General features: G+C 36.9%; 2 protein-coding genes across 5 annotated transcripts in view; both read right to left on the reverse strand.

The window, feature by feature from the left end:
- Positions 1-11,754, reverse strand: part of fam13b (family with sequence similarity 13 member B) — a 76,984-nt gene extending 65,230 nt beyond the window's left edge. For all 4 annotated transcript variants that reach the window (XM_006804539.3, XM_006804540.3, XM_006804541.3 and 1 more), the window contains exon 1: positions 11,502-11,754. The gene's annotated coding sequence lies outside the window, so the exon portion shown is untranslated. The remainder of the gene's footprint in view (positions 1-11,501) is intronic.
- Positions 11,755-13,051: 1,297 nt separating this feature from the next.
- Positions 13,052-22,740, reverse strand: cxcl14 (chemokine (C-X-C motif) ligand 14). The gene is made up of 4 exons (XM_006804543.3): positions 22,286-22,740; positions 20,391-20,496; positions 16,770-16,883; positions 13,052-14,790 (listed from the first exon to the last, which is right to left on the reverse strand). Exons 1-4 carry the CDS (start codon positions 22,347-22,349, stop codon positions 14,775-14,777), a joined length of 300 nt encoding a protein of 99 aa, XP_006804606.1. The 5' UTR covers positions 22,350-22,740; the 3' UTR covers positions 13,052-14,774.
- Positions 22,741-23,188: the final 448 nt, after the last annotated feature.

Genomic DNA, 23,188 nt, shown 5'->3' on the forward strand with positions numbered 1-23,188 from the left:
ATCTATTCCGAATTTCTTGGACCTTGCCCCTGAACAATTCTTGCCAAGTATATTACTTAATCACATTAAAGAAAAAAAAAAGAAACTAAAGTAAATATTTTGATACAATAAAAACCCAGTCTTAAAACTTAGTGAGACCTAAGACATAACATAAGACAAAAGGTAAATAACAGAAAACTACATAAAACTGTGATACATACATGCAAAGAAAAAAAATCTTCAGGAAAGAGATTTTCATTCTCTTTCCTGAAAGTCTAAAAAGGTAAACGTGAGAAGAAACACGAATCCCCTAAACTTTATCAACTTTTATGGTCTGCCATAAAACCATTATTATGGCCTCATATTTCCACACACCTACTGTGTTAGGCGTGTTGGACTCAAGTCATTTCTTACATGTATCCATTGATTGTTAAGTCTTTAGTTAAGTCGATAGTGTTGGAATGACCCACGCCAGCCCCACCCCCCCAAAAAAGGTCTGTCACTGAAGTAATGAAGATGACACGTCACTTTAAGCACTCCTCAAATGTATCAGGCATTGGTATGTATCATTCAGGGTGTGTATACTTAAACATTTTCTGTGCCATCTGATTTGCAATCTGAGTTACTGAGCACAAAGTGACGGCTTTTAAATTGAGACTCATTTACTCAGATTCTACTTACAACATGTCACCTCACAGAAATAGTTTTAATTTTCTACTACCTTGAGCCCAGTTAGCCATTTGTAATGTTTAACTAATTTGCAAGAACCTGAATAACACGAAGCATATCAAAAACCTGCTAAGCACAGCTAGTGATTATGTTGATCCCAGCAGCTAAGGTGTTTTTACATTACACACAGCTGTATCAGTCTCAGTATACAAAACATTAACAGATAGGGCTTTGAAAAATAAACAGTTTGCATGAGAGAGCCCGTAAAAGAAAGCACGAACACAAAGACAGGAAATACAACAGCTATTAAAGCATGTATAAATCAAAAACATATAGGTGGTGTGAAAGCTGACCTAAAACCTGTATGTGCACATTTTAAGCTGTCTGGTATTAGTGCCAAGTCTTTTCATTTGCCTTGTAGCACTAAGCCACCCTAACAATACACCCTGTCCCAGCAAAAGGATGTTGTTGTAATGTTGTAATAACTTCCTTGTTTTCTTCTTCTTCTTCTATCTGTACATTTTAGTGACATGCTGTTAGCAGATGATGTTCACTATCCACCAGACTTACTTCTAAATGGGCAAAATGCATAAATGGCAGCAACAGAGAGCAGGGATTTTGGTGAGAAATAAATACTCTGTCATTTAGATTCTCGCTGCAAGAATTACAAATTTGATACTTAACATTATTATTATTTGTTTTATTCTCAATTTGTACAATTTAAGAAAAATATTAAGTAATTTAAAACAATATATACATCGATAGCACTATCCTTTGTGTTAAAAAGCCTAAAGGTTGAATAGCATCTAATGAGCTATTACATAGACTGTTCATGGCAAGTGTATAAAGCAACAGAATAGAAGGATTACATATAAATAGATGTTAATATAAATAAATACATTTTCCCACTAAGACTCAAGTAGATACTACTATACTCTATCTTAATCTGTAGATTAGTTTTAGAGTTGAAGAGTATTATTTAGCATTCAGTCATTTATTAGTACAAAATCAAATATTTTGCGGATAGTTAACATTTTTAAATTTAGGTTAAAGTTTTATTTTATTTTACAACTTTGAAATTATAGTCTATTTCTTGGAGGCAGACAGCAGCAGGTCAAGTCAGGCTGAGAGTCTAAGATACAGACAGATGGGGGAATAAAGAAGGAGTAGAGTTATAGAGAATAAAAGAGCATCATAAAGAGAATGGCTGAAAGAATAAGAAGAGGAAAAACACAAGGGAAAAATTGAGTAGTGTATCCACACAAAGACGGCAAATCATTTTTACAATTTGTTTGTGTTTTATTTTTCTTATGCCAAATGAGGAAAACTGGCAATTATCTTGCTCAAACAGAATCCAGTTTCCGTGCAGAAACACTAATGAAGTCACAGAAGAAAGGGCAAGTGAGGTAAGGAGACGATCAGGAGGAAACAAAAGGCAGTAAAGCTGGCGTTTGCCCTTGAATCAGCAGCAGCAGCAGCAGCTCACTGCCCTAGCCTAGTTTAGCTGCTCCTTCTGTGATAAATTAATAAGCACATGTCTTTGGGGGACATCTTCTTTTCAGGCCTTGTTATCTCTTTCCCTCGAGAAACATTCACAATCTTCCTGTTAATTATTTTGAAGATGCAGGGGACATTAACAAAAATAACCATTTCAACACATATTTTTATACTATTTCATGCAACACGTACTTTAAAAACTAGTTTGGCTGTCAAATGTTGGTTAGCTTGATTTTCTTTGAAGCTAGAGAATCTGACGAATATGACAGATTAAGGGGGTGAACAGAGCTAAATCTTGTTTCGTGTAACCAGCCTATGCAGCACGCATCATATCATTCTGGACAGTCATTTAGAAAATGCAACCTACAGACATTTTTGGAAACTGTAACAGAAATTTTTTGATACTTTATACTGACATTTTATGGATAAACAACCATGTGATTTATGAAGGCCTTTGAATTAATTTGTCTTAAAATTTTATAGGACTCATGTGCCTTTCAAGGGAAACAGTAAAAAACAAAACAAAAAAAACAACAACAACCTTTCTTTGCTTCCCAGAAAGGCTTTGACATTGAAAAAAGCTCTAACGCCTACAGTGGAAACACAAGTGCAGCTCTGTGCAGCCAATGTGGGAGTGGAGGGAAAAGCAGCATTTTGTTTGGGACATTTGCATAAAGTTTGACTGGTTGCCATCTGGGTAAACAGACATACAGAATTTATTTTTTTAACACTTTACCAATAACCCAAATCAGATTATTCTTAAACTAAAGAAACGGTTAAGGTCATATTTTATTAAATATAACCATCTTAAAAAAGGTAATTTGCACACAGACTGTGCAATCTCCCAAAGAAGTCTATTATACAGTACACATAGTGTATATTACTGTCTAAGCATTGGCTATACACTGTGGCTTTACTGTCACGAACTATGTCTGGATGACAGTAGGCCATCACTAACATACAGCAATGTTGCATAAAAGATAAAAGGGACTTTTGATAGTGTATTATCAACTTTTAGTGCAGCCTCTTTATCACGCCAATCCCAATAGAGCTATTATGTAGTTGAAGATTTTTTTTGTTTAGAGGCCTTATATCATAAACGTTTAATTGTCCCCCTAGAGCTAACACTAATTTATCCTTAGAAAACTAAGTAATAATAAACCAGTGGTTTTTGATCAAACGATAGCATCTACAGCAACAAAGTCATGTGGAGCTGGCGCATCTAAAGTAATTACCCTCTATCAAGAAATATTATGCAAAGGATTATGAACAAGAACATTAATTACTGTAAAATTGGGGTTTTAAGTCAACAGATCTATTTCAAACTTGTACTGTAAAGTAACTGCAGTAGTCATTTTAACATTTAGTGTGGTTCACACTAAATTCAGCAGGTGTATAATCTGTGGATAGGTTTTGTATGGTGATATATATCTCATGTCTTGTATGCATATTATGCATGTAATCGGTTTTTTTTTTTTTTTGATGGTACTGATATCTATTAAATACATAGTAAATTCGATTGCTATGTCTTTCTTTTTTCTTAGTTGCCATGGTGACAAAATATGCACCAGTGGTGTGAAGTACACTTCCTACTGATGTACACGACCTACAAATTTGAAAGTAAATGTTTTGTTTCCAGAGCTTCCATATACTTCAACACACTCCTTTCAGTTCACCATCAAAGCATTACAGATTAGGTGGTAGCCCGACCTTAGCAGAGCTTGGAGGACTTGCTGGGCCCAGCCTCCTTTGAGGCAATGACTTTGAGCTTTATTGATTTAGCATCGATTGTATCACCTCTTTCTCTCACTCGTTCTCACATTGATGGAAATTTCCAAATGTCTGCACTCCAACTTTGGGCCAGTACTCTGCCGGTATTTTACGTCACCGTTGCCTTTGTGTATGTCTGGCATCTCTGTGAAAGCAGTGACAGTGCAATGGGAAAGTCAAACTCAAACAATGAGGAAGCCTGTTGTCTAGTATCACAGAATGAATATCCTTTGCATTACTATACAAAGACTGAATGAGGCTCAATTAACAGAATAGTCTACACAGGATAGTACAAGTCTTGTCATTCCCATCTGTGTGTGAGTTCCTGTGTGTAAACAATAGATCAAAACACCAGCTGTGAGCATAAGCTGACAAATGAACAGGCTGAAGAGCATTTAAACAGTGACCAAGCAAAATCTGATACGAGTTCAAGCTATAGTTTCACAGAGAATAGAGGAAGTGACATTTTAATTATAGCTTTTGCTGCTGTCTTTTACTTCTTTAACTGCATCTTTTTATATTTTTAACTTTTTTTTAAGTGAACAAATCTACATTGTGGTAAGTAGAAATGAGCTTAGATCAATGAGAATTTGCTTCTCAATTATTGCTCTGTGGCCACGAGTCAATGCTTGTTCTCCACATGCATCGAACACACAAAAGAGTCGATTTTCTCTTCAAGATGCACTTGCTAAATTTTGTTTGCCATTTTTACTATGATAAGAACAGAGGTATAATAGATCATTTAAGTCAAGGCAAATGACAAAAAATGTAATTGAAAAAGCACCTTTTTTTACCCAACTAATTCCACGTGTGGAAAAAGGAACAGCATGTACAAAAGTATCAAGAGTAATGATGTAATTTTCTTTTTGTAAGTAGAAACCCATCTGGGAAAATGGAAACGCACAACAGAATCTAGCAAGGCTGTGTACTTATTAAAGTGTAATGTAAACAAAATATTAAGAGTGGGAAACAGTTCATATTATTGTTTGTAGACTTCAAGGGAACAGTTTCATGATATTATAATCACTTAATTGTTGTTGTTCAGCCTAATGATACTGATATTTTAAAACTAATATAAATAATTATTAAAATGCAGTTTCCCATGCATGTCTAGTTTTATATAATGCAAGGCCTTTGTGTACAACTTTAAACAGTTCTGTGTTTGCTATGATTTTTATAAATGTTTAAAAATATTTCCTTAATTTTACTGACTTATATGAACAGTAATAGAGAGTATCCATCATATTCATGTAACACTGTAACATAAACCCTTAATGTGCCCAGATGAAAATAAACCAAAGTATATCCCATTAAATGAGTTTCCGTGCAAAAGCCAATGCTGAACGAGTGAGCACAGCTGATCCCAGATCTAGGTAAGCAATGACTTGACCTGAAATGGCTCCAGAGCAGTGTTGAGAGGTTTTAATAGCTGAGTTTGATGCCAGCAAACTAACTTTACCCTTCAATCCAAGCCAAACAGCACTACTGCCAAATCAAGACAGGAAAACTCACCTCTGAGGTCATGGTCAAATTAATGCATTAGCCATTTGCAAAGCCTTGCTCTAGCTATCACAAGTATAATTCAAGAAGTTTGAAAGCATGCAGTAATCGCTGACTGACTGTTGGCTTTACTGATTGCAATTTGGCTTAAACAGGACTTAAAACAAGGGTGAATTCAAGTTTTGTTTTTACTGATCACCCACCCCAGTTGTGATAAGTCACTTTCATACATTATAAAGAAAAAATAATCAACAAAAGTGAGTCACTATTTCTTTCTACAAATAAAAAACAAGGAAACTTGGGCAACTAAACGAATTCAGTCTTTAATTTCCAGTAGCTGTTATATATATATATAACAGCTAATATATACATATTATAGACAGGGTGGCAACTAATTATGCAGACCAAAACTGAAAATAGATATAGAAACCAATACGCTTACAGATATTTAGCGACTGGGGCTTTCCAAAGCAGGAAGAAAACCACAGACTTAATGTACAAAGGTCTGCAAATACTGTAGAAAATACTGCTAAGAGTTACAAATATATTTTATGGTCGTTTGTCATGCTGTATTTCCAGTTATATGACCTTGCTCACCAGGCAATCTCTGTGGTTGCTCGACACTCAGCAGATACTGTACGGCTAGGGCACTGCCCTTAAACCTACTGAGAACACGGTGTCAGCCCCAGATTACTTAACCCCAACCAGCTGCTCAGTACAGGATTTTTCCATCTGCCTAATTGAATACTGTAGCCCTCTGCTTTTCAAATGAACTCCAAACTAAAATTAAGAACTGCTTTCATCAAATAACTACAGCAAATTATTTTAAACTTATAAATGTAATTATCAATTTCTGATTTGGAATTTTCAAACGTAAATACAAATTGTCAAAAGATTGTAACCACTCTCTATTGGCCTATTGTTGCTGCCCAAACAGTTCTGACCCACAAAGCCTGGAGGCTGCAAGGCCTTTTAAGGTATTTCGCACTCAGACACGAGCAAAAAGATCCGTCAAGTCCTTCAAAGTGAAATGAGGACCTTGTTTTACTTCCCCCCCAACTCCATCTCTCTTTTTCATAGTTTTGGTACTCATCACTGAGCATTTAAAGATGATCAGTCAGATCTTTACACAAGACTGATTCTCTAGCATTCTCCAGAGATCAGTTTATACGTGGGACATTTAGTTTATACCAGACCCAAGTGCCATCTATCCCCCTCACCACTCTCCTTGCTGACCACTTCTGTGTTATTTCATACCACAAGGAGCTTGATAACTTAAAGCATTTTGTGTCAGTTTTTTAGAAGTAGTGACAAACTGTACTTTCACATGACTTCCTGATTTCATAATTACGTGACACAGCGATTTTTACTGAGCTGTTTACTGTCATTGAGGAAACAGTGATAGCTCCATGTTTGAGAGCACTTAGCAATTACATACATACATGCCAAAAGGATCATACTAGTCAAACCTGTTGGTGGAAGTCCTAAAGCATGTACACATCATTTCCATCTATTCTCTATGTACAGTTAAAGTTCTGATATTCTTTGTTATTCAAGGTAAATGACAAAATATGAGGGAAAAAGCTTCTATGAGGGTTTTTTCCCCTCATGTAGAAGCTTTCGTTTCTATAGCCACCCAGTGAACCATCTCCATTTACACAGTCTTTGAGCCAGGGCAGTGACACACAGCATGACACTGCCTTCGGGCAGTTTTGGTTTAATTTACAACAGAAGGCAGTGCTTTGGATTTCCTCAGCTTGTAGCTACATACTTTCATATTGCTACTCCTTTTCATGGGAGTTTGTTGTTTTCCATCACTGAGTACTTAAGCCTTGTGCTTACACATGACATACAAACACACAAATGGTGTTTTCACCAATTCTACTAGTTATAAGTTACAAAGCATATTTGCTATATACGTGCTAACATAAACCAAATGAGATTTAATTTTGTAGCTTTCTGGTAGTATTGCTCCAGCTTTAGCAAACGTTGGGGCATATTTAGTTTGGCTTGGGGCCCTATACACAGCATTTAAAAAAAAACAACATTCAATGACTAGGCAACAATAGTTTCACACTCCAGGCAGCTGTGTGATTTTGACACTGCTGTGTGTGCGTGTGTTTTTCCTTCCATATAAAAACTATGGGTCGTCTTACATGTATGTCTTATCTGACGCTGTAGGAGGCTGGAGAGTTCTGACTCTGTTGGTATGTGCATACGTGAGAGACTCCACATAAAGGGCTGCAGGTTCAGTTTAAGTACACTTAATGAGAATTTAATTTTTATTTGATTTCAGTATTAATATTTCGTTATAGGTAGGTATACTTAGTTAGTTAGTTATAGGTAGGTGACTAGAGGTAAAATAATTACTGTAATTATTAAATTTCCAGCTGTTAACATGTAGGCATCTCATGAAAAAAAATACTAACTTATCCAATTATTCTTGAATGCGGCACATGGATCCCCTACTCAACCCAGTGAGCTACGCCAGCACCCAGTCACTACTCATTTTTATTAGTGGATGACAACTTGAATATTTGAAAATCATACCGATTCCTGTCACAATATGATAAATTACTGCTTTTTCTCTTGTATTTAAGGCTTAATATGTTACACTCCACTCTAAGAGCCTCTAAGAGTAAGAGCCATTGCCACCATTACAGTTTCATCCATCCATCTTGCCCAACTTAGGGCTGGAACAGTTTTCATGTAGTGAGAGGTAAAGTACTCCCTAGGCAGGCGGCCTGTCTTTTGCAGGTCTAGCATAAATGGAAAGTCATCCCTTCACACTCACATACACACTTATAGCTAATTTAGAATCACCAATTAACCTAACATGCATGTATATGCACTGTGAGAGGATGTATAAAATTAAAATGTATAAAATTGATAAAATCACTGGAGGAGTAATAAAAATTTTAAATAGATTTTAACTGCAGTTCTACATTAAGTTAAAGTTAACGCAGCCCATTTCAAAATCAATCATAATAAAAATCATACTGATCAGTTTTTATTAGAGATGTTTGCGCTCCCATTATCTAGTTCATTTACACCAACAACTCCAGAACTCAACTCTAGAATGACCATAAAGCTGAATCAACACTTTGCTTAAACAGTTTCATCAAACATGGACCATTATAACCTTTATTAAGGTAGACTGTATTGGAGGACTGTTGTATAAGACCACTTTAGATTGTAAAGTACTGTCCGATTAAATCTAAGGTGTTTTTACAGCAGCTGACTTTACTTACTTTTCATTTTTTCCACTGACCTGTATAGACCCACCTGTTGTTTCTTAGACACTAGTGTTTTGGAAACAGGTTATACTGTACTGAGAAGGCCTAAGACTAAAGTAGATAAAAAATAATTCTTATTTTATATCTGAAGAGCTCAACACAATACAGATTATCCAATCAGAACAGAGTGGAAACAAGTCAGAGGTTGCTTCTGTATTAAATTACTGCCAGGACAGTTTTGTGACATAAATAACATATAATCTAATTTTTTCAAGCTTTTTGTTTTTTAATAAACTAGTATCAAAAACAAAGATATCGTCTGGACAGCTTGTAACATAACTGTTAGAAGTCTTTCAGCCCTTTGTAACAATCCTGATATATATTTACCCATTATAAAATTGATAACATTGACTTCAGCAACTGATCAAGACCAATGCAAATGTTCTGTTGATATATTAGTATATCTCTAGTTATCAAAATGCCATCCCCATCATTTGGTTAGCTGATGATGTCACAGAACAACTCATTTTAATTCCCAATCAACTTAATCACATATTTTTTTAATGTAAATTTCATAAAAAGCTTTTCATAGCATAATTTGAAATCTAGTTAACTTGTTTTGTCTGACAAACAACAGAAATGTATCATTTACTACCAAAGTAAAACAAAGCTTTTTATTACAATTAAAAAGCTCGAAGCGCAGTATTTATGACTGTAAATTACGCAGTGCTGAGCAGTGTACCAGTCTTTCATAAATGCTGTACCAGTTAAAAGATACAACGCCCACCGTGTCCTTTCAAATAGCTTATATTATTATTTATCTTATTACTGCCATGGATACTGCTGAAGCGCATGAGAAGGGGGCTTTTATGACTGTACAGTCTTCTCACTCACAGTTCCTGTCCTATGAATCATACACATTAAAAAGGACAGCCATTACAAATCTGCAAATAGCTCTCTTCAACTGGGAACAATCCTAGGACACAAGTTGTCAAACAAACTATTTAATTAATAACTTCATATTTACACAATTATGCCGCTTAACAGCATACTGGGTAATTCCTCAAGGCTAAAACACTGTTTATCCTGACAAGTCCAAATGGAGTTTGTATCAAAGCTTTACAACAAAGACTTGCTATATATTGACTTTATTTAAAAACAGGGGCAAAGGTAGCATTGCAGCAAACATTTTATTTTGAATTTATTATGTACCATTTAAACACAATTTTAAGACAGTTGAGCCCAACTGCTGATATTCAAGCCCCTGTTGATTGCCTATCAACTCAAAACAGCTTTCTTCTCTGACCTCTGGCACAAACAAGGCTTTTTATCCAAAGAGCTTTTGCTCACTTGATATTTTCCCTTTTCCAGACCAGACTGAACTTCAAACTAGATTGTGAGAGCACTTGTTTTACTTATGCATAGTACAGAGAGGTGTGTAGGAAAATACTCAGACTAGCCCATCTGGCACCATCAGTCAAACCAAGTTCAAAGTTATTGAAACCACTTTTCTTCCTCATTCTGATGCTAAGTTTAAACTTCAGCGGGTTGACTTGACAAAGTCTCCATGCCTGAATCCATTGAGTTGCTGCCATGTGACTTCCTAATTAGGTATTTGTGTTAATGAGCACTTTAAGAGGTATAACTAATAATTGTGAATGTATATTATTTAGGTGCGCTGTAGTTTGAAATGTATTCAAACTAAAAGGGTTTTATAGAATTAACTCCTACAAGTCATGAAGTGAAAAAAATATTTGGAACCTATATGGTAGGCACAGAAATAATATTACTAACAACATACCTGGATATACTGGTAAATTCCTCTTAACTAATGCCTTATTTATGACCTAAATTGGCCAAATATTTATGACTAATTATGAATTACAGTCTAGTTTTCATACACATGGAAGTTCTTTTACTTATGCACACTATACAGCGTATGAAGACCAACCCGTCATGCTTCTTGACATGTTGCCGGATGCCATTATGCAATCACCAAGACTTCAAAGAGCTCAAAAATAAACGTCAGCCTCTCATTTCAATGTAACGCCATTGCTGACGCAATTATTGCACATATACATATCCTCATCTGGATCAGCACAGCTTCGTATCAAATCATGTGAACCTTAGCATTGGCGAACATTCCAGCACACACAGTTAAATGCATCCGAGCAGGAAGCATCTGTGTCAGTGAAGCTTTCCAGAAATAAACAGAACAGAAAATGAAACCATCTACAACTCGGGAGAACACGAATTCCAGGAACACAGATTTCAAAACGGTTTCCGAATAGTCCTGTACAAAAACCCGTCATAACCGGATGATTTTAAACTATCCTACCTACTGCGTCTCATATTCTTGATGCACAAGCAATATCACACAACTCCATAATTTATATATATTATCAAAGGTACACAAAACTTTTTTTAAAAACCTATCGAGTGTTTTTTTTATCTTGCGGTACTGATAAAAACCTTAAACACTCAATTATTTAGGAGTTTCTTTTTCTGTCTCCGAATTAGCTTGCCGTGCCTGCGGAGGAGCCACAGATGTGATGGAACTGCTATTCGGTGCTATCCGTTAGCCACTAGCTCACAGTGACCACAAATGTAGTCGCAAACGGTTTTAAGCCCCGCTGTGTGCTTTAATATTAGTCTCTACGTAAAGACACATATAGAGCAGATATATCATATCAGGTATACATGAGGGAAAAAATGATATAAACACATAATAGAAATGGTCAGACAGAGTTAGCTTAGCAGGCTAGCATTAGTTAGCGTTTAAGATGCTGAGAGAACCAGAAGAAGAGCTGTTAGCAAGGAAAGCTAATCAGACGCTCCGGGGTACCTTACCAGGTCAAAACAAACAGGAAAGCGGAGCGAGATGCATTAATTTCTTGTTTCGTTTCTGAAGCCGACTTCTGGTGAGACGATAACTTTGACGAGATCAAAGCAAATAATGTAGAAATATCGTCGGGAACATTGCAAAGACACTCGAAATTAATGTGGTTCCTGTTTTTTTGCTCAGACTGGCTCGGATGCCCGTTCGCAGGTCGTTGCTTGGAGAGACTCGCACACATACACACACACACCCTCCAGGGACGAACCTGCCAAATGCTGGCCCCGCCTCTTTTACTGTGAGCGCAGCAGGAGACAGCTGCCAAATACTGACCCCGCCTTGCAGACAGCTGTAGACTAGCAGAGACGGCTTAAAACGCATCTGTGGCTGATTTCTTTATCTACTTAACAGTAATAATCCAGTGTCAAGTATGTGTTTATATATATATATATATATATATATATATATATATATATATATATATATTTGGCTATATTACACTATTGTGCAAGACTGGTTTTTGCCCTGAGTTGTGTGGCTTTTTTATATGTAAAAATGCTCTGGTACAAGGAATGGACTGAAAATAAAATAAAAAGCAGCCAATGTCTAAAGAAAAATTGTGAATTAATTTCAGAAAGCCTGGAGAACTGCTGCTCACTTTAAAATATTACATGCAAGTCTGGCTCCTTGGAAGCAAAATATAAAGAAAGGAGTGGCAAGAGACTTTTGCACAATGCTGTAAGTTCAGTCTAATAATCTCTTTATTATATTTTAGAAATAATGAAGTACTATTGCTATTGTATGCTTAATAATTCAAAGATTCTTTTATTATTACTTGCATGTTAGATATGTGTTTGTTTTGTTTGTTTTTTCTCTTCCAGTGTTTTTGTACATTGCTTCTTACAAATAAAACTAATGAATAAATGTATAAACTAAAACCTTTAACTTTACTTTATTAAGCACCCCTTTGTTCATATGCTGGGAGAATAATAAACCTGAGCCTTCACAACAAAGTCCACCCCATAAACTATATGTGTAACAATTGTAACCTTAAGGTCCACAAGTGTGCTTTTTTTTTCTCGAGCTTTTATATTCAATTTGCTGCCTTTCATAGCAGATAGAGTTTGTGCAGTTACATAAAGATAGCTGCAAGTTAATTAATCATTAAATGAATAGTTTATGTGCCTATACATAAAACACTGAAGTAATAGAGATAACATATGCTGTTATGAAAACGTAACCACTTTTAGAGATTTGTTAAAGTGAATAAAAGAGCATTACACGTATTTGATATCCAGCCAGCCTATACTGCACATAGTGACATGATCAATACATGTACTATATTAGTCATGCATTATATTACTTAACATAAATGTATTTTATGCATAAATACAGTGGAGCAAAGTCACTTTCAGGACATTAAATGTGACTGAATGGGTATTTACCGCCACCTGGTGGAATATGTTGTAAGAAAAAAAGGTTTCTTTGCTGTTTCAGTTGAACTACAATTCAATAATTCAATAAAATGAATTAAATACAAACACAAACTGACACAAGCTCTATAGACACTCTATAGACACTTTATTGCTGTGTTTATTGTTTAACAATCTAAGGAAGGTCTAACAGTGAGCTTGGTGGGCTATTTCAAACACACACCCTCCAAGAATCTGTTACCAAAACAAGATTTAAATAGCAAAAAACAGCTATAATGCAGTAATACAATATACATGATGCTATAAAGTCTTAAGATGAATTTATTCTTTATTCTCAGTAACGTACAGGCTATATGTTTCCACTTCCAAAATGCTTCTTTATATATATATATTCAGCCAAATCGTCCCTAGCAAAGCATTACTTTTCCAATGCCTTTCTAACATCAAAATAACACAAACTCCATCATAAATGACAATTCTGATAACAGCCAACATTTCTACTATCAAAATATATATATAAATCATACAACAAAAAAGAAGACATACAAAAGAAACTTTTTTCTGTGTAACCAAATCTTGATATAGTTCATTCTTTTGTGCCACTGAGCTTCCTTATTGTCCATAAACTAATAAAAAACACACCAGTAAGCCAGACTATTTCACTGGGCAGAGTTTGAAACTATTGATAATGTCACTGTAATTTATTTTTGCTTTACTGTTGCAGGTGCAGTAAAGCCCAGAGCACATTTTACTTCTGTCTGACAAATATTTCCTAAAATTATTCTAATTATTATTATTTTACATTTTCAGCAGGCGTTAAAGAGTTTAAATAGGTTTTAAAATCAAGATGCTGTCTACTGGTGCTATCGCAGGCCTGACTCATCCTTTTAAGGATGCCACGATATGTAGGTCAGTTAAAAAAATATTTCAACCAGTGTGAAAATATGGAAACATATAGTCATTCATCATAAACAGCTAGGATTCTTATATTCTTAGTGTACTTAGTAATGACCTATTTGGACAATTTCCAGTAAACAGACTGTAGCAGTGATGGCACAAATGACCTGTTTGATTTTTTTATATTTTTTTATATTTATTGAATCTGCACTCTTAGTCTGAGAACAGTTTGCAAAAAAATTGATTCATTGTCCCTCTGAAGAGGAATTTTTATTAAGATGGAAACAGTTAAAACACTCACAGATGCGTACACACACACACACACACACACACACACACACACTGACTGTCGGACCTCCATAATCTGTCTGAATAAAAACAACTTCTGTATAAAATATAATCACACACTGACTGACTCTCCTCTACAGATACAGAGAATCTAATTTATGGAGAACCTTTATCCCGTTATTTCAACTGCACCCTTGTAGCCAAACCTTATACGCTGATTATATAAATATACCTGTCATACGGAAAAGTGGAAACTGCAATGATTAAACACCAATACACTGTATTTCTAAGAGAAATATTTGCCTTTCCTCAGAATTTCTTTTTCTTGCACATTTTTCACCAAAGCCAAAACAGAACAGAAGCCCCTTTGAATAACAACCATACAACTGTTTGAACACAGATGGCGTTGTCCACAATTTGACAAATGTAACTACAGTGGCAAAGACTGGAGTGGTGAGTGACTGTAACTACACTGATGGCCAACTAAAGCGAGCCCACCAGCCTATGTACAAATTGTAGATATCTCTTGATGCGCTTGACAGATCTCAGGCAGAGGAAGTAGAAGTACAGCTTCAATGCAGATTACATCTTGTACTTCACAAATGTAGTCCTGGTGGAGTTGGTGTCCTTTGTTTGTCTCACACGATCCTTGTGTTGAGAGCGACGGTTTTATGCTTCATACACCCTGTGGAAAACAAACATATATCTCTTACGAGATTTGCTCCTTTGGTTGTAAACAATATAGGTTTTTTTCAGCCTCCTAAAAAAAGGTGTCTCTGTTTGAGTAGCGATCAAATGTTTACATGTAGTAGAAACATGACTTTAATGCTTCTGTAACCAACAGTGTCCCTTAGAAATGCTGTTTTTGAAAAAATACGTCCAGAGGACTTTTGTCTAAGACCTGAGTCTGACCTCTGAAGTTAAAAAGACTAGTTTCAACAAAACAAATCAATAAAGCATCACATCTTTATTGATGGCCACTGGATATGGTTTCAGCCCGGAGTCAGGGATAAAACTTGAAAAACTTTATGTGCATATGTTTATGAGTGGTTTATGCATTGCTTCTTAATGAAATGACAAAGAAGATATAACATGGTAATTTTTAAGAGATAAGGGGGCGATCGTGGCTCAAGAGTTGGGCGTTCGTCTTGTAATCGGAATGCTGATTGTTAATGCATATCTAATAATATCTAATCAGCCAATCACATGGCAGCAATTCACTGAATTTAGGCATGTAGACATGTCCAAAATAACCTTATAATGCTCAAACTGAGCATTAAAATGGGGAAGATGATTGTTAGTGCTGGTGCGGGCTGGTTTAACTATCTCAGAAACTGCTGATCTACTGGGATTTTCCCACAAAACCATCTCAGGGTCTATAGAGGCTAATCCAAAGGGAAACATTCAGTAACAGTTGTCTGGGAAATACTGGCTTGTCAGAAAAGAATAGCCCGACTGCTTTTAGATGATAGCAATGCAGCAGTAAGTCAAATAACCATTAGTTACATCAAGTTTTGTAAACATTTGACTATATATATATAAGTTATGAAGCTTTGCGATATTGTAAATACATGAAATGTTCTTTAGATTCTTACTTTTATTTACTTTAACAAATCTCTAAAAGGGGTTAAGTTTCCATAACAGCATATGTTATCTCTGTTACATAAACCAGTCCTCATGAAGAACAGTGCTCTTTAATGAATTCAGCACAGACTAACATCGAAGAGGTAGCAGTGACACACATCAGTTATCAGCTAGCCATCTAACTATATTCTAACTCTAAACCTTTACCGACTCCGCTTTACTCTTATTTTGCGACACCACCCTCTAGTGGTGCAATATGATATAAACATTACAGAACACAACAATTTATGTAACTGCACAAACTCTATTTCCCATGAAAGGCAGCAAATTGGACATAAAAGCTCAAAAAAAAGTACACTTGTGGACCTTAACTGTTACACCGATAGTTTATGGGTTTGACTAAGCTAACTCTGTCTGACTTACGTGTTTATATAATTTTTTTCTCATGTAAACCTGATAAATGACCACTAGATGTCACTAGAATGCAGATCACGCTCAACTTAATTCTGTTTTGTTATGCCTACCAATGCAAGAGTAAAATCCTTGCTATGGTGGCCTCCATAGGACAAACAACTCTAGCTGCTGTTTATCTGTAGTGAGTGTAGGCTGTCATTCTGCTTTCACCTCAGCTGACAACATGGATCTAACATTTTTGGACTGGGACTCTTAGCGACACTTTGTCTCTGATAAACAGAAGGAAGTGTGACTTTCAGAACACTTGAGCCTAACATTAGCTGGCCCAAGTTTTGTTGGGTTTTAGATCTCACCCTGGGTCAACACCTGAATCAAATGATTAGTTCATTACCAGGCCTCTGGAGAACTTCAAGACATGTTGAGGAGGTAATTTAGCCTTTAAATCAGCTGTGTTGGATCAAGGACACATCTAAAACCTGCAGGACACCGGCCCTCGAGGCCTAGGGTTCGAGACCCCTGGTGTAGATGTTTCAGTTTGTGAAAATCAATTTGCTGAAATATATAATTACACATTAAATAACCTGACAACACGACTGACTGTACTTTTAACTAACATCACCTGATTTTTATTTATTTTTTTATTTATTTTTGGTGTTAGGCTATTACCTGTGCTTGTCCTTCCAGATGCGGAACCATTTGACCAGGTTCTTAGTGCTCTGAAGTTTGGGATGAAGACAGTACTCCTGCCCCTTGAACCGAGACACATTCTCCATTGTCACACTGAGAACAGGAGCCGAGAAGAAGCAAAGGTTAAATACTGATTTTAAAAAACACAAAACATGACATGTAGGTTTTCCAGTCGGTATCAAGTACACATGTACTCTTGAACACTCTTATTTATTCCTATAAAAATGAAAAAAGATTTTTAAAATGTGCAAAAAGTTATTTTTGCACATGTGGCTGCCAGCTGTTCAGTAAGATCGCTTTTAACATTTCAATGCCTACATCACTTATGAAAAAAAATAATATAGTGGCCCTAAAGGCCAAGCACTTACCGGAATCTGACTGCTATCATATCATGACAACAAAAATGGCTAGTGAGCAAAATAAGAACATTTCACAATGAAAGTTTTCAGTTTGACTGGGAGGGTTAAGTTCAGCTTAAGAACTCAAAGCACAACTTCATTGGAGTAAAAACACTGTTGTGAGCAAGTCAAACCATCTGAAAGCCAGTCTGAGTCTGCTGAATAGAGACTGGTTAAGTAGTAAGACAACTGACATGTTTTTGCCCCAAATTTTAGTGGCTATTCTAAGCTGCCTCCAATAACATCTCCACAGCTGAATGCCCTCCGAATTCAAAAGATCCGCTTGCACAGCTTTGCCAGCTTTTTTGGCAATGAAGCAATATTATGGAGCTGCCACTTAAAAATGTGACATCTAAGCTCATTGAATCAGTTCATCTGTCTGTTGTGCTCTGCTTTTGGCAACGACAGAGACAGACTGCCTGTATGTGGCGTATTCAGACGAAAGAAGCGAGCGTGGTAAATATAAAAAAACAAAAGACCCACCATGCTAGGGGGCCTCACTATCCAGTGACACACTCAAAGGCTCAGCAAACCATGAATGCTAAATGACTTGACTGCAAAGGAACTTGACTTTTGATTCGAAGGCTGTATTCAGTGGTTATAAAGATTAGATTAAAGAGTTTTGCCTCTATTTTCCTGCCCATTTGGTTGTCCCTTTGTTTCACAATTGATGCCTTAGTTAGATAGCTCTGTGTTCTTTCTTTTGGAAGAACTGAGTTCTGAGTGTGTTTGATGGATAGAACATGAAACTTCCTGTGTATATTGCATTTAACCTAATTAAAGTGATCGTTTGAGCTTTGGTGCCGACTCATTATCATTCACCTAGGTAGCTGAAGCACAGCTAGTGACTGAAAACGTCCGTGAGTTATAAGGACATTAAAAAAAGGAAGGTGAAGATGAATGAAGTCCAGGGAAAAGACAGAAAATTGAGAGGACAGGTAGGAATAGGGAGATGGTATATGGGGCTCCTAGGCTGTGCATGTTTGTGGTTAGGAGTGGCTGCTGAGAATGCCAAACTAAGCGCTGTAAGCCAAACGACCAAAGTGGGGACTCTCTTGCTCATTTCTCTCCCACCCTCTTTCTTTCTGTTGCTTTCCGGAGCCTGCTGAGACTCATTTTTCACCAGGCACTAACGGCTGGTGGGCCCCATCTCATGCTAATAGAGCAACCTTGAATGATGACTGTGTGGCGCGTAACACCCTCACAGAAAAACAGACCTGTGAGGTGATGCAGACCAAATACAATATAATGCTTCTGACAGGTTTGTTCTTTTGGAATGCACACGCAATTTATTTCTTGACTGACTTGATGTGTGACTTTGCAGCTGTAGTCCTCCGCCAGCCAGTTACGTTGCAGTTCATGTATAAAATATGTAAGGTAGGAGTCATGAATTCAAATAGCCCCTTTCAGCCTTTATCATGAGTGATGACTTTTACAGAGTGTTACATTTATTCGTATTTACAGTGTAAATTCTTGAGTTAAGCCCCAAAATGTTTTTTGTGAGGTTAGAGTGACCGTAACCTCTGACCCTCAAAATGTAATCAGCTAAGCTAACATTTGGCTCAATTTTTAAGAAACTCCCTTAAGGCGTTCAAGAGCACATCGCATTCATAAAAATATAATGTTCGGATAGATGGAGACAACATCTAACAGCTATTTTGTAACTATTCAGCACTTGAAAGTTGAAATTTTCAAATGAAATTTGAAACACTAATTAACACACTAAAATTTTCAATTTATTTGCTGTACTCAACAACAACCAATTACCATAAAGTACTGGGCATCTGTAACAACATTAGGACATTAATGAATGATTTTAATAGTATAAATGTACTTGGAGCTTAAATAAATTATTAATGATAAAACAAAAACGGAACAACAGCTAACTTAAAACTTAATAATCAATTTTACTTAATTAAAATTGCTATAAAAGCAGCAAATTGTGAGATAAGAGGACCTAGTTTTCCATTTAAAATCAATTGATATGATAAACTGACTTAAATAGTTGGATATTATCTCAAACCTTTTGTAAAAAGTAGAAAAATCTGTCCACACATCGCACAGCCTGTGTCCTCTGTGTTATATTGTAATGTGTCAGCAGGTGGCAGCAGAGATTGTGCATCGAACACCAAGCAGAGTCGCAGGAGGCTGACATAACATCCCCATCTGCTGTGCCTTCATTTAGCTTTGAAGCAAAAACTTAAAACTATAAAACGCACACAGCGTTTTATAGTTTTTATTGGTTTCTGTGGGGCTTCATTCACATCAGCTGAAATCATGTAGTACAGACGGTATGCATTATATGAATGTATTTATAAATCTCCGGTGAGAGTGTCTGTCTTAAAGCGCTACAGGTTACTCCTTTTGAAATATAATTCATAGGAGAAGAAAAGTTGATGCTGCATTCCTCAGTAGCTCAAAATGAGCATATTAGCTGTATGTGTGCTTGAACTTTGACCTGAAAGGTTAAATGTGTGATGGCAGAGAGAGGCAGAAAGATCAAGCACTGATCTGTGATTCAGCCCATTTTTTATTGTTTAAGTACAAACAGTCGTTTGAACACACAAGCATCACATTATTCTTACATTAACTAGACTTTAATAGATTAGTAGAATAGATAGATTAATGGACTGCAGCATTATGTGATGCTAACATCTCACACTGCTCATGATGTCTGAATTTACAAATAAAAGTCTGGAAATGTTCATGCTTGAGTAATTGAACATTGTGGAATGTTCTGGAAATCGCTGCTTTCTTCATCCCCTCCTTTTCAGGTAATAAATCATCCCCACCTCCTGTCTACAGGGAGTAATTAAATTATCAGTTTATCACGCTGTAAATCTTTCAGAGTGTTTTAGGCACCGACGAAAAGGTGTTCTCGAAACGCGAGCGCAGCTGCTGAATATGTTTACAGTATGTTGGAGGAACGGCTTTAAATATGCTGGTAATCTGCTAATTGTATGATTTGTATTCAAGGCATGTGCAGAGTACACGCTGGAAGAAAAAGGGGATGAATAACCAGAGGAAAGGGGGGAAAACAGGGAACACAGGTAAGCAGGTAGGGAAATGTCAAGGGATTAAGCAAAAAGAAGAATGTAAAGTAGGAATAAGAACTGAGGAAAAAAGCAGAGAGAGAAAGGAGAAAATGCAGAAATGACATATGGAGAGTGACACACTGAAAGAGAATCAAAGTGTGACTCACAATATCATCTTCTCCTGGCAGAACGGGTGTTTGGGTTTGATCTCCAGCTTCTGCACATCCTTGTATCGGATCTTGGGCCCTTTTCTGGTGCACCTGCACTTGTAAGCTGTTGAGAAATATAACGCACACATTACACTGCTAACACACAAATCGAATAAACTTGTCATGCAAGCTCAATTACTTCCAGTGAGACTGACAGTTATTTAACTGACAGGGAAGTTGATTCTTTGCGATCTGACAGCAAACTGGCGTGGAAGCACAACGAAGTACTCCCGCTTTATCTTTGAATTCTAATTCAAATGACAAGTGGGTGTTATCTGTTTCTATATTTATATCTGGCAACACGCAGCTGAAATTCCATGCTTTTACTTAAGTCACAGTCAAAGGCACATTAAAATAGAAATATAATTTGGCATGCAGTTAAACCCCTTTTTATATTAAGCGTGACCAAAATGGAAACATCTGTGCAGAGAGGAAATTGGCTTGAATTCCACACTGTACGAGTTTTACGCTATTGCTGATTGTTCACTGCACATCAGCAAAATTAAAGATGCTGCATTTATCCCATTAAGCTCAGACGATGCATGGGTTCCTAAAGATCTTAATGCCTTGCACGAAGAACTTGAGACTTCAGCTATCCTGCATTTATCTCACTATCATGCTGCTTCTCTATCAGACACTAATTTTATAAAATTCCTGCACTACAAGCACTAAGGGAGAGACTATGCACCTCTTTAATTAAAGCTACATGTCATCTTACTTCTGAAGCATACACATATATTTAATAATGTCTGTCCATCATCTTCTGATCAACCTAAAATGATGCCTGTTCAGGGCAAGTTTTCTAGCTGTAGTAGTGAATATATTACACAGAGGAAATTAGTTTTGCTGGGCTGTATGTTTGTGATGGGAGGTGATGACCTGGATAGTCCAAGGTTTCCCTCATCCATCATCTGCTATCTGTCCAGACCGCCAGGCACTAAATCTGCCACAAGCCCCCACAGTGGAGCGCGACGGAGCGCCAACATATCAGACAACAAAGGCCAATAAAAATGGGCAAACACTGGTGTTACTATATTGTCAAAGGCAAACAGCTTCACCACTTTACACACTGAACTGAAAGAGATGCCCGTTAAACCTGTTCTCAAATGACGTGTATGTTTACTTTCATATATATATATATATATATATGGTGGTAAACACTTATACAAAAAGTCAGTTTCCATCAGAATATAATAATGCTCCTGGCAAATACAAAGTTTTCCCACAAAGTTTGACAGCTGCAGACATGAAAGGAGAATCTATGATACAGAAAGAAAAATGCATTTTAAATAATTATGTAAAAACTAAAATTGGAATATTTTACTGTTAATTTAGTTACATATGGGTGGCTTCGCTTGTCTTGCCAGACGCTGTATGTCCCAGAGGGCTGTTCAGGGTGCAAGGACGCTTGCCAACATAAGGCTCATCATAACACAGATTTCTTACACCACAGTGGTACTCATTATTACAGTTCAGCTCCAAGATCTCAGTGTTTATGGACACTAGTACACAAACAAAGTGCCTAATTGAGTGCACGCTACTGGTAACACACTGTTTATGCCAACCTAAATTCATTTTTGGAGCACAGGCATGCAAGCAAACGCACCACTGAGTCCCTTCAGCAAAGTTGACTTCAGCTGTTGACTCTGGTTTCAAACAAACTCCGCACAGCACGAGTTGATTCCTCAATCTTTCCTTTCACGAACACAACACAACACACCAGGCGTTTGCTTTCACCTTCCACCTATTTCCCACCTGCCGATAATTGTTCAGTTATCACAGCTTAAGCGCCGCACAGCCCATTTGAAAAAATGACAAACTTTAACTAAGATAAACAGGAAAAAAGTGTTTACCTTCTGCGCTCAGGCAGCATAAGGCCACCACTAACAAAAGCAGCACCGTCGTGCACCCACGCATGTCTTCACAAGTCCAAAAAGATTTTTTTTAAAAGAAGTTCCTCAAAACCGGAGCCTTCCAAAGCAGTAAATACTGAAATATCAACAAAAAGTCTTTCGATATGTAGATAGCATCCACTACTGGGAGGCAGACGTGAAGAGCAATGGGGATTTCAGCTTTTTGGGGTCCCTTTGGAGCACTGATTGTGCAACTCCGTCTGTGCGTCCCGAGCGCTTGGATGAATCTCCAATCACTCGTTTAGGTCTCTCTCTCCCCCTCGCTTGCTGTGGAGAGGCAGGCAGCAGCTCTTTTAAAAGCTGCCCGCTATCCCATTCTCATTAATATGCACGACCAGACAGCGAATCAAACACTTGTTGTGTCCTGCGAGGGAGAAGTGGAGAACGTGGAAAGGGAGGGAGGGCAGGAAAAAAAACAAAAACGCACGTATTGTTCACCAAAATCTGGAAGGATGACGTCTGCTGGTCTGTTCGTCTCTTGTCCTGATTTCAGGCTGACAGGCAGAAAACTTGGTGGGATGAAGAAAACCGCCACGATGACAGCAACAACAGAGCCGAGACAAAGGAAAAGTTCCTCCTCGCTGACAGGACAGTGAAATTGAAGGCTGACGTGTACGAAAATACGTTACCTAACACACATTGTGGGTCAGTGAAGGCAACATTTAAGGATCAGAGACTTAAATTGAAGAAAAAAATCCGTGTTGTTGGGTAAAAAGTGACAAGTAAAAATCACATGTTTAAGAATATATATGTTCAAGAGATTCAATTCATTTGCTGATAGAAAACTTTTTTTAAGCATACACGCACATTGAAATCGTGGAGTATATTATTTTTCTCATTATT

Source organism: Neolamprologus brichardi, chromosome 2 (genome assembly GCF_056152115.1).
Source record: "Neolamprologus brichardi isolate AB-2024 chromosome 2, ASM5615211v1, whole genome shotgun sequence".
Lineage (NCBI taxonomy): Eukaryota > Metazoa > Chordata > Actinopteri > Cichliformes > Cichlidae > Neolamprologus > Neolamprologus brichardi.

Excerpts from the sequence above, each read along its gene's own strand:
- cxcl14 (XM_006804543.3), bottom strand. The coding sequence starts at position 22,349 with ATGCGTGGGTGCACGACGGTGCTGCTTTTGTTAGTGGTGGCCTTATGC. Across the intron at positions 20,497-22,285 it reads ATGCTGCCTGAGCGCAGAAG|CTTACAAGTGCAGGTGCACC; the intron begins GTAAACACTTTT and ends ATTTCTCAACAG. Across the intron at positions 16,884-20,390 it reads TGCCAGGAGAAGATGATATT|TGTGACAATGGAGAATGTGT; the intron begins GTGAGTCACACT and ends TCCTGTTCTCAG.